Raw genomic sequence first — 9,497 nt, forward strand, 5'->3', positions numbered from 1 at the left:
TAACAGGTGAGGTACACAGTTTACGCGTCACTACATTTCAAATGTACACGATTGTGTGTCAGAAACCTTCTGTTTGCTCTGAGCTGAAGCCGCCTGATTAAAAGCTAAAATGTTGCTCATACAGTGAACGATTTAGTGATAAAGTTAACTCCTCTTAGTGTCGGTTCAGACAGACTGAGACTCTAACTAAGTTTAGCTCATGCAGAAGATTAACCTCAATCTAATTCAGACACACCGGCAGTCTAAAGAAGAGCAGAGCATCGTTCAGCTTTACAGTCACAACCTCCTCAACCTCTATAAGTGTTTTAGTCATGCACAGTGAATAATGTTCTTCACAAGAAGAAGAAGACACCTTCAGTACTTCAGTACCTTCTGGCTGATCATTACTTTACTTTATCATACTACTTTTTATAACTATGCATTCCTTAAAGAAGCCAATAAACAGAAAGGGATAGTTTCTTGAATTGTGGATATTGAAACAAAGGACACAATTCAAAAGTCCATTTATTTAATACCTGACATCGTAACAGGCTCAGTTTCATGTATGTGTTATGAAAGAATCAGAAATATTAGTCTGCAGTACAAGAGATCATAAACAGCTGAACAAACAGAAAAGAGATTCATGAACACAACAAAGGTTATTAGCAGACGTCGTACTCATGTACATGTCTGGTGTCAGATGTAGGAATCGGTCCTGTGATCTCTTTGATGCTCTAAAAGTGTGTCCATCTATTTATAATATTAAAATTCTGTGAGAAATTCTGTGTTTCAATAAAAGAAGTTGAACACATTAGCTGAACTGACTGGTTTGTCGTGAGTGGAGTGTCTGGGACTGGGACCGGAGGGGTCTAGGTGGGGTTACCTCCTCACACAACAAGGGGCATATCCTCCAGATCCCTGGGAATCTCCAGACAGGAGTCTCTGGAGCTGGAGCTCTGCATCTGACCGACGTTCTCTTCAAAAGCCATCGCCGTGGCCCCTCTGTCGAGTCCTGCCCCGGCCTCCTCCCTCGCCTCTCGTATTTCAGCCGGCCTCTTGTCCTCCGTCTCGCTATCGGCTCTCACCTCCTCGAGCATGACGCTGGCATCGCACGGCCCAACCAGTCCTCCCGCCTCCTGCCGGTCGACGCCCCAGTACCCAGTACCGCTCACCAAGTCCATGTTGGACCGGGAGGATCGGGGGGCATAAACCCGGCGCTGAATGAGGCAGACCTGACATGCCAGCACCACGGTGGCAACTAGCAGGCAGACGATCAACCCCCCCGCCGAGCCCAGAGCGATCAGACCCATCTCGGTGTCGATCAAGCAGTCGGCACGAGTGCCGTTGGTGTCCGCGTCGGGTGAGTTTGTGCGGCCCGTGGTTGTGAGGCTGTGCTCCACGGCAGGCGTCGAGTTGCTGCCCTGATCTTCTGTTTCGTGCGGCTGCACGGTCAAAAGGTTTCGGCCTGCGTCGCTGGGACAGAACGGCAGCTGGTTGAGCAGGAGAAACAGCCACAGGGAAGTTCTGGTTCCTTCCATTGTGCTCTGAAATTAAGAGCAGAAACGTGAACTTTCTGCATCTCCTACCATGCAAAGTTGACTTGTATTGACAATACTTACTTGACTTGTTCTTGTGTGGAGGTGTTGTTTGAGGGATGCAGTGAGACACCTGCTGCAGACAGACTCTTGAGACGCTCTGAACGTACTTCCTGACCCCGTCTCTGGGTCTTTTTCTGCTCTGGGTATTTCGGGACCTCTTGTTGATACCACAGATGCTGACGAGCTCTTACAAGAAGAGAGAGACAAAAAATAGTAATGTAGTTTCTCAGAAGCCAAAAAGAACACTTTCATTTCTGTAACACATTATGCTATGAACAAATTTAAACGATACACTACTAACCCCAAACACAGAAATGCATCATTTACTCAAGAAGGCCTGAGTTTGACCTTGTCTGATTTCTTTTGTCTTTAGGTTCAAAACAGGCCAGATCAACGGTGACCTGCTCATCTACCATGTCCTCCTCACTCTCAAACCCTACTACGCCAAGCCCTACGAGATAGTGGTAGACCTAACGCACGTAGGACCCAGCAATCGCTTCAAGACCGACTTCCTGTCCAAGTGGTTCGTGGTCTTTCCCGGCTTCGCCTATGAGAATGTAGCGGCCGTCTTCGTCTACAACTGCAACACCTGGGTGAGGGAGTACACCAAGTACCACGAGAGGCTGCTGACGGGCCTCAAGGGCAGCAAGCGGCTCCAGTTCATCGATTCACCGGCTAAGCTAGCCGAGCACATCGAACCGGACCAACAGAAGCTGCCCGCGGCCACGCTGACCCTGGAGGAAGACCTCAAAGTGTTCCATAATGCTCTCAAGCTGGCCCACAAAGACACCAAGGTCTCAATAAAGGTAAGGATGCCGCCAAAGGGCGAATGTAGCTCAGTCTGTGGGGGCTTGGCCTTTGGAACCGGAGGGTCGCTGGTTCAAGTCTCCACGTGGACCAAGTAGGGAGTGTAGACGGGTAGCTGCAGAGGTACCGAAACTGCAAACTGCTTCCAGGGCACTGTAGAGTACTTTCTGTGAAGACCTTATTAGACTGGAAGGATAAGATCAGAGAACTTTAGTACGATCAAGAGGAATTTGAGCAATGGGTTTAGGTTTTTCCTTAAACATGTTTTCTCACTGGTCAGGTGGGCTCGACTGCAGTTCAGGTGACCTCGGCCGAGAGGACCCGCGTCCTCGGCCAGCCCGTCTTCCTCAACGACGTCTACTACGCCTCAGAGATTGAGGAGATTTGCCTGGTGGACGAGAGCCAGTTCACCCTCACCATGGCCAACCAGGGCACGCCGCTCACGTTCATGCACCAAGAGTGTGACGCCATCGTCCAGTCCATCATCCACATCCGGACGCGCTGGGAGCTGTCGCAGCCGGACTCCATCCCACAGCACACCAAGATTCGACCCAAAGATGTTCCCGGCACTCTGCTCAACATCGCCCTGCTGAACCTGGGCAGTTCTGACCCCAGCCTCAGGTCGGTCCTGTATGGCCTTTAGACTTATTCTAGTGAGATTATTCCTCCTAAAACAACAGTGGTCTCACCAGCTTCTTTTTACTGAAGAAGTTGTAATTTCTGCTGTGGACTCCAAGAAAAGCCAGTGCTCTTTTTCCTGAGAAAGCTCATCTGTTTGGTGTCTTTTGGATTTGTATCAGGAATTGCAAGTTCCAAAATGTTATGACACTTGTGTTTTTGGCTGTAAATGTGGCTTAAGGTTAGAGCTAACTTACATATGAAGAAGCTGTTATTTATTATGAAGAGTCAACGGAGTGATGATAAAACTTGAAAACGTTTTTTGTACGCTACTCTTGACAGGACTTAGCACCTCTCACTTGATGTCCATCTCACTTCCAGGTCGGCGGCTTACAATCTGTTGTGTGCATTGACCTGCACCTTCAACCTGAAGATAGAGGGCCAGCTGCTGGAGACGTCGGGCCTCTGCATCCCCGCCAACAACACCCTCTTCATCGTCTCCATCAGCAAGACTCTGGCTGCCAACGAGCCCCATCTGACACTGGAGTTTCTGGAGGAGTGCATCTCAGGCTTCAGCAAGTCCAGTAAGTCCATGTAACAGGACTCCTATAGTCACTTGGAAGGTTTTTTTTGCTTGCTTGCTGAAAAACTGCCTTTTTTCAGGGTTTGTGGAAAGATGTTTATGGGAGGTCACATATTCATTACATAAAATGATTATCAGCGCAACTGGAGTGGAAATGAGACGAGTACTAAGAATCTAACAACCCTGCTAGCAGCTCCTAAAGCCATGCTGCTCTTTACATACACCACAACCAAAGCAGTTTGGACTGAACCTGAATTTATTTAAGCCCTGTGCTCCACGAAATAGACTAAAAACAGCCAACTATTAAGAACAAACATTTTAGATCTTAGAAGCACTCTAAGTTATTTCTGGAAAGTTATAAAAAGCTCACGATGAATCCTTGTTTTTTCGCATTATGTGAAGCAGACGATAAGACCTTTTTACTGCAGCCTCTGAACTTGTTGCCAGTGATTCTGGTTTAGTCCACTTTCATGGATGAGTGTGTGGTTCTTTTGTGTTGGTTGATTGACTCTCACTACACACACACGATGGATGTTCACTTCTTTTATGTAAACCGCTGTGTTCTACCACCAATGTTTGTGATAACTACAGCATAAACGTGAACAAACATACTAAAGTAAAGTATGAAGTATCATTTCCCATGATACAACACAAATACCCACGTCTTTTAAAATCCACACCTCCAGTTTGTAATGCTGGCTTAAAAGTATAGTCTTACTGATGACATCATCAGGGTTTTATTTGCCTCCACACGGCGCTCAACATGACGACAACTGAGCCGGTGGCCAGCAGCTAACGGTGCAAACAACGGCAGTTAGGTTTAGGCAACAAAATGTGGTTGGCAGCGACTCCTCTGGTTGTATAGAAGTCTAGTCTAAAATGACTCTACTTCTCTCTTGATTTATTCCCTCAGTAAACATTGTAAACATGAGTTTATGGTCTCAATCTCTAGTTTACAGTCTTCTTCAATACAGCATGATGTTCATTTAGTACATTATGCTCCATTTAGAGTCAAACAGACCATGAAGCAGGGGATGATTTAGGGGCGGGGCTACACGCTGATTGACAGGTCTCTATGTCACTTCTCCTCAGTCTAGATATGGTCACTTCCTGTTCACTGGCTGCGAAAAAAACAAGATGGCGACGGCCCTAACGCTGAACTCAAGGCTTCAAACCATCAGTCCACAAACCAGCGTTAGCTTAAAGACAGAACCTTCTCTCCTGGATGAGTCCTGTGTTTGAACCCGGCTGTTGGCTTCTTTTATATTCACACGTAGATGTTTATTGATGGTGTTTGTGTTTTCTATCGCAGGCATCGAGCTGAAGCATCTCTGCCTGGAGTACATGACGCCCTGGCTGCTCAACCTGGTTCGCTTCTGCAAACACAACGACGACGCCAAGCGCCAGCGCGTCACCGCCATCTTGGACAAACTCATCACCATGACGATCAATGAGAAGCAGATGTACCCCTCCATCCAGGCGAAGATCTGGGGCAGCCTGGGCCAGGTGGGTCCACCACACCCACGGCCCCGATGAGTATAAACCTGTCGTGGATCTTCACCTCTGACTCTCTCGCTGTGTGTCCTCAGATAACCGACCTGCTGGACGTGGTGTTGGACAGCTTTATTAAGACCAGCGCCACCGGAGGACTGGGCTCCATCAAGGCGGAGGTCATGGCTGATACCGCGGTGGCTCTGGCTTCAGGGAACGTCAAACTGGTCTCCAGCAAGGTGAGCTACTACACTCTGGACCAGTGTCTGCCGTCACCTGTGTGAGCCAATACTCCACCATCATGGAGTCCATTCAGAACCCTCTGCACGGTGCTGCCGTCGTTGATTGTGTACAACAACTTCAGACTGGTTGCAGAAGGTCGTCTTTGGTAGCAGAGGATCTTTAGTAGCAGAGATTTGAGGAAAGTGAGCCAGCGCTTATCACCAAAACCCAAACGATAGTAATAGAAATGTATTTATTTATTTCACTCTTTAATATGTGGTCTACAGTGATGCTGCATTTGTTTGACTGAATCATTTAATTCTGCTCAGAATAAAACATAAAATCGAGATCAGTAATTCCCCATTATTCAGTGGACACATAACAGCTGTGATCCAACATAAAGCTCAACCTATGAACTCTGGAAGCGATAAAACAAACTCTTGATGACTGTAGTCACTGCTGCCTGGTGAGCTGCTGAATCCATAAACATCTGAAGCTCTTTTCTTCTTCATTCAATACAATTTTGCATTTAGCAGCAAACCAGCGTTACAAATCTCCCTGTCCCTCCTGAAGACAAAGCAGCAGCAGAAAGGACATAAAGAGACAAAACGATACAAATAAAAAGTAAAATAATTCAGTAAAATCAACAAATATAAATTAAACAGACGTCAGGATGATTATTGGAGGATTAGTTATAGCTGTGTGACAGGATGATTATTAGAGGGTTAGTTATAGCTGTGTGACAGGATGATTGTTAGAGGGTTAGTTATAGCTGTGTGACAGGATGATTATTGGAGGATTAGTTATAGCTGTGTGACAGGATGATTATTAGAGGGTTAGTTATAGCTGTGTGACAGGATGATTATTGGAGGATTAGTTATAGCTGTGTGACAGGATGATTATTAGAGGGTTAGTTATAGCTGTGTGACAGGATGATTATTAGAGGGTTAGTTATAGCTGTGTGACAGGATGATTGTTAGAGGGTTAGTTATAGCTGTGTGACAGGATGATTATTGGAGGATTAGTTATAGCTGTGTGACAGGATGATTATTAGAGGGTTAGTTATAGCTGTGTGACAGGATGATTATTGGAGGATTAGTTATAGCTGTGTGACAGAATGATTGTTAGAGGGTTAGTTATAGCTGTGTGACAGGATGATTATTAGAGGGTTATAGCTGTGTGACAGGATGATTATTGGAGGGTTAGTTATAGCTGTGTGACAGGATGATTATTAGAGGATTAGTTATAGCTGTGTGACAGGATGATTATTGGAGGGTTAGTTATAGCTGTGTGACAGGATGATTGTTAGAGGGTTAGTTATAGCTGTGTGACAGGATGATTATTAGAGGGTTATAGCTGTGTGACAGGATGATTATTAGAGGATTAGTTATAGCTGTGTGACAGGATGATTATTAGAGGATTAGTTATAGCTGTGTGACAGGATGATTGTTAGAGGGTAAGTTATAGCTGTGTGACAGGATGATTATTGGAGGGTTAGTTATAGCTGTGTGACAGGATGATTGTTAGAGGGTTAGTTATAGCTGTGTGACAGGATGATTGTTAGAGGGATAGTTATAGCTGTGTGACAGGATGATTGTTAAAGGGTAAGTTATAGCTGTGTGACAGGATGATTATTAGAGGGTTAGTTATAGCTGTGTGACAGGATGATTATTAGAGGGTAAGTTATAGCTGTGTGACAGGATGATTGTTAGAGGATTAGTTATAGCTGTGTGACAGGATGATTGTTAGAGGGTTAGTTATAGCTGTGTGACAGGATGATTGTTAGAGGGTTAGTTATAGCTGTGTGACAGGATGATTGTTAGAGGGTTAGTTATAGCTGTGTGACAGGATGAGTATTAGAGGATTAGTTATAGCTGTGTGACAGGATGAGTATTAGAGGGTTAGTTATAGCTGTGTGACAGGATGAGTATTAGAGGGTTAGTTATAGCTGTGTGACAGGATGAGTATTAGAGGGTTAGTTATAGCTGTGTGACAGGATGATTGTTAGAGGGTTAGTTATAGCTGTGTGACAGGATGATTGTTAGAGGGATAGTTATAGCTGTGTGACAGGATGATTGTTAGAGGATTAGTTATAGCTGTGTGACAGGATGATTATTAGAGGGTTAGTTATAGCTGTGTGACAGGATGATTATTAGAGGGTTATAGCTGTGTGACAGGATGATTATTAGAGGGTTAGTTATAGCTGTGTGACAGGATGATTGTTAGAGGGTTAGTTATAGCTGTGTGACAGGATGATTATTAGAGGGTTATAGCTGTGTGACAGGATGATTATTAGAGGGTTAGTTATAGCTGTGTGACAGGATGATTGTTAGAGGGTTAGTTATAGCTGTGTGACAGGATGATTGTTAGAAAGTTAGTTATAGCTGTGTGACAGGATGATTGTTAGAGGATTAGTTATAGCTGTGTGACAGGATGATTGTTAGAGGATTAGTTATAGCTGTGTGACAGGATGATTATTAGAGGGTAAGTTATAGCTGTGTGACAGGATGATTGTTAGAGGGTTAGTTATAGCTGTGTGACAGGATGATTATTAGATGGTTAGTTATAGCTGTGTGACAGGATGATTATTGGAGGATTAGTTATAGCTGTGTGACAGGATGATTATTAGAGGGTTAGTTATAGCTGTGACAGGATGATTATTAGAGGGTTAGTTATAGCTGTGTGACAGGATGATTGTTAGAGGGTTAGTTATAGCTGTGTGACAGGATGATTATTGGAGGATTAGTTATAGCTGTGTGACAGGATGATTATTAGAGGGTTAGTTATAGCTGTGTGACAGGATGATTATTGGAGGATTAGTTATAGCTGTGTGACAGGATGATTGTTAGAGGGTTAGTTATAGCTGTGTGACAGGATGATTATTAGAGGGTTAGTTATAGCTGTGTGACAGGATGATTATTAGAGGGTTATAGCTGTGTGACAGGATGATTATTAGAGGGTTAGTTATAGCTGTGTGACAGAATGATTGTTAGAGGGTTAGTTATAGCTGTGTGACAGGATGATTATTAGAGGGTTATAGCTGTGTGACAGGATGATTATTGGAGGGTTAGTTATAGCTGTGTGACAGGATGATTATTAGAGGATTAGTTATAGCTGTGTGACAGGATGATTATTGGAGGGTTAGTTATAGCTGTGTGACAGGATGATTGTTAGAGGGTTAGTTATAGCTGTGTGACAGGATGATTATTAGAGGGTTATAGCTGTGTGACAGGATGATTATTAGAGGATTAGTTATAGCTGTGTGACAGGATGATTATTAGAGGATTAGTTATAGCTGTGTGACAGGATGATTGTTAGAGGGTTAGTTATAGCTGTGTGACAGGATGATTATTGGAGGGTTAGTTATAGCTGTGTGACAGGATGATTGTTAGAGGGTTAGTTATAGCTGTGTGACAGGATGATTGTTAGAGGGATAGTTATAGCTGTGTGACAGGATGATTGTTAGAGGGTAAGTTATAGCTGTGTGACAGGATGATTGTTAGAGGGTAAGTTATAGCTGTGTGACAGGATGATTATTAGAGGATTAGTTATAGCTGTGTGACAGGATGATTATTAGATGGTTAGTTATAGCTGTGTGACAGGATGATTATTAGAGGGTTATAGCTGTGTGACAGGATGATTATTAGAGGGTTAGTTATAGCTGTGTGACAGGATGATTGTTAGAGGGTTAGTTATAGCTGTGTGACAGGATGATTATTAGAGGGTTATAGCTGTGTGACAGGATGATTATTAGAGGGTTAGTTATAGCTGTGTGACAGGATGATTGTTAGAGGGTTAGTTATAGCTGTGTGACAGGATGATTGTTAGAAAGTTAGTTATAGCTGTGTGACAGGATGATTATTAGAGGATTAGTTATAGCTGTGTGACAGGATGATTGTTAGAGGATTAGTTATAGCTGTGTGACAGGATGATTATTAGAGGGTAAGTTATAGCTGTGTGACAGGATGATTGTTAGAGGATTAGTTATAGCTGTGTGACAGGATGATTGTTAGAGGGTTAGTTATAGCTGTGTGACAGGATGAGTATTAGAGGGTTAGTTATAGCTGTGTGACAGGATGATTGTTAGAGGGTTAGTTATAGCTGTGTGACAGGATGAGTATTAGAGGGTTAGTTATAGCTGTGTGACAGGATGATTGTTAGAGGGTTAGTTATAGCTGTGTGACAGGATGATTGTTAGA

At 43.9% G+C, this 9,497-nt stretch overlaps 2 protein-coding genes across 2 annotated transcripts in view; one reads left to right on the forward strand and one right to left on the reverse strand.

Annotated features, from left to right (window-relative positions):
- nf1a (neurofibromin 1a) overlaps positions 1–9,497 on the forward strand; it is an 80,798-nt gene that overhangs the window by 54,942 nt on the left and 16,359 nt on the right. Inside the window, exons 37-41 of the mRNA XM_068731057.1 lie at positions 1,951–2,383; positions 2,665–3,005; positions 3,384–3,586; positions 4,898–5,091; positions 5,175–5,315. Of these exons, the coding sequence (XP_068587158.1) occupies positions 1,951–2,383; positions 2,665–3,005; positions 3,384–3,586; positions 4,898–5,091; positions 5,175–5,315 (1,312 nt within the window). The remainder of the gene's footprint in view (positions 1–1,950; positions 2,384–2,664; positions 3,006–3,383; positions 3,587–4,897; positions 5,092–5,174; positions 5,316–9,497) is intronic.
- LOC137866889 (uncharacterized) overlaps positions 488–9,497 on the reverse strand; it is a 9,257-nt gene continuing 247 nt past the window's right edge. The window contains exons 2-3 of the mRNA XM_068703171.1: positions 1,599–1,763; positions 488–1,523 (exon numbers count right to left, since the gene is read on the reverse strand). Coding sequence (XP_068559272.1) covers positions 867–1,517 — 651 coding nt within the window. The 5' untranslated portion in view covers positions 1,518–1,523; positions 1,599–1,763 and the 3' untranslated portion in view covers positions 488–866. The remainder of the gene's footprint in view (positions 1,524–1,598; positions 1,764–9,497) is intronic.

Source organism: Cebidichthys violaceus, unplaced genomic scaffold (genome assembly GCF_023349555.1).
Source record: "Cebidichthys violaceus isolate CVI_PGR_0920_01 unplaced genomic scaffold, fCebVio1.0.p SCAF_1, whole genome shotgun sequence".
NCBI lineage: Eukaryota > Metazoa > Chordata > Actinopteri > Perciformes > Stichaeidae > Cebidichthys > Cebidichthys violaceus.